The sequence below is a fragment of the Solenopsis invicta genome, chromosome 14 (genome assembly GCF_016802725.1).
Source record: "Solenopsis invicta isolate M01_SB chromosome 14, UNIL_Sinv_3.0, whole genome shotgun sequence".
NCBI classification, from domain to species: Eukaryota; Metazoa; Arthropoda; class Insecta; order Hymenoptera; family Formicidae; genus Solenopsis; species Solenopsis invicta.
The window spans coordinates 1,057,831-1,060,092 of NC_052677.1; the positions used below are offsets into that span (position 1 = coordinate 1,057,831).

The 2,262-nt window shown below is 29.0% G+C and overlaps 1 protein-coding gene across 1 annotated transcript; it reads right to left on the reverse strand.

Moving 5' to 3' along the window:
• Positions 1-543: 543 nt before the first annotated feature.
• On the reverse strand, positions 544-1,383 carry LOC120359551. Its single transcript, XM_039457485.1, has 2 exons — positions 1,224-1,383; positions 544-1,141 (listed from the first exon to the last, which is right to left on the reverse strand). Exons 1-2 carry the CDS (start codon positions 1,268-1,270, stop codon positions 562-564), a joined length of 627 nt encoding a protein of 208 aa, XP_039313419.1. The 5' UTR covers positions 1,271-1,383; the 3' UTR covers positions 544-561.
• Between the last annotated feature and the right edge of the window lie 879 nt (positions 1,384-2,262).

Consider the following 2,262-nt stretch of genomic DNA (forward strand, 5'->3'; position numbering starts at 1 on the left):
AAACGTATCACTCTCTCTCTCCCTTTCCCCTGCGCGTTCTCGCTCGCATTAAATTTATCTTAATTTTATATCAAACTATTAATTAAATTAATTATATGTATATTAATTTTATATCAAACTATTAAATAAAATAATTTTTATTTTCGATTATTAATTAAAATAATTTTTTATATCAAACTAATAATTAAAATAATTTTTTTTTTCCAAATTGTTATTTGCTAAACTAATTTTTAATAAATTAATATAAATTTTTATTATGTTTATATTAGGTTAATATTAACCTAATATCAATTTAATATAAATTTTATATTAATTTATTAAAAAATTAGTTTAGTAAATAACATAATTTGGGAATAAACGTATCACTCTCTCTCCCTTTCCCCTGCGCGTTCTCACTCGCACACGTTACAGCTATTGTACATGGTTTTCTTTTTCTCTCGCCCGCACACATTGTTCTCGCTTGAATATGGTGTGACTAATGCTTTATCTTTTAAGGGACAATAGTTGAATAGGAAAGATAATATTGAAGACATCGTTACAATATTTCAATTTTTTTCTTATTTATTTGTCATGTAATGCATCATGTACAATATTATCTAAAGCGTAAGCTAACATTTCACATTCTAAAAGCGAAGTTTTATCATATTTTTCTCGCAAGAGTTTTGCCGCATCGCATTTATTATTAACATAATTTTGGCGTAAAAGGGTTACAAAATATTTATATTTTTCGCTCACTGTATATGTGTATTGATATAAAGAGTAATATATATGCTCGACGCATTGTTCGAGCTCAAACAGAAAAAGTACAGTTTTTGGTTTCAAATACATGCAAGTATCGCGTAATGTTAATTTAACAATATTTTCATTACGCAGTTTAATGAGTTGTATAATAAGATCTTGAATCGATAATGCTGAGGAAGGAGAAGTCGACTGCACGAGTCGTTCAATGTCCGCACGTTTCTGGAACAGTGCTGTCCACGTTGCATGAGTCAGAATTATTTGATTGCCTCGATTGTCACCAATAAGTATCTCCACAAACGATGTTGGTCCTACGCTGATTCTAATGTCGAGATATTTATACGCTGTGGACGTCAATGCCAATCTCCTCCCCAAAATGTGAGGCGTATACCGTGGCAATGTTCTGTAAATAAAAAAATATGGATAAGTTAGTTGCAAAAACGGAAACAAAATATAAAAAATGTATAAAAATTATAAATACTTACACTTTTTCACACATTTCGTCCTGTTGAAGCGGCACGTAGTAGTCCATCTTCTTCTCGTATATATTTTTTTCTGAAAGTTTTCAACTGTTCACTGAGCGACTGATGCGGTAGAGTTTTTCTTGCTTCCTTTTTATTATATAATCCCCTCCTTTATTTTATAATCCCCTCTTCTACTTGTAATCCCCTCCATATATTTAATAAAATAAATTTTTTACGACACTTCTTCGTATTTAGTACAGATTATCATAATGAAGGTCCACTGATGAAGTTTCATTATGTCAGAAAGCTTGCCATGAATCACATGGTTGCGTGTATAAAGCTTTGAGATTGTATCATGATCACAGTTACTATTATAATTTGATATGTCTATAAATGTATGATAATTGTATCTACCATGTAGGGAACAGCAAAACAATCTATTCTCATCTTCGCTGTAGTTTCAGTGTTCCTAATTTATAGAGCTAGCAATATCACATCGTACATTCTGGAAAATTCTTAAAGTGATATCATTCAAACGTAGAAATTTCTCATAGATATTACTTATTGAAAAGAAAATCTCCAAAGAAGTTTTATTCAACTTAATCATAGGAAGAAAAAATAATGGAAAATCTATTGTACCATTTTATCTTAAGATAAGAAATCAGCTCTTTTTAAAATTGATATGATTTATCTTTATGGGGTGCTTTTCAATGCAGACTCCCACAAAACATGAAATGACATGTGAATATCAGCTTTTAAAAGAAAATTTTGATAAAATTGTAAAATGCAAGATAATATACTATTTCAATGGTTTTTAAAATAATATTGTATTATATCATTTTATCTTGAGATAAGAAATCAGCTCAGATTAACATAACTTATTTTTATGGGTTACTTTTCTATGCAGGCCCTACTATAAAACATAAAATTATAATGATATATGACTATCTCTTAAAATTAATAAAAGCTGAAAAAGATTTGTTCCATGTCGAATGTTATCTTTCTGAAAAACATTGAATTTATTTTATCTTGACAACGTCAAGATGAGTCATACATTTTT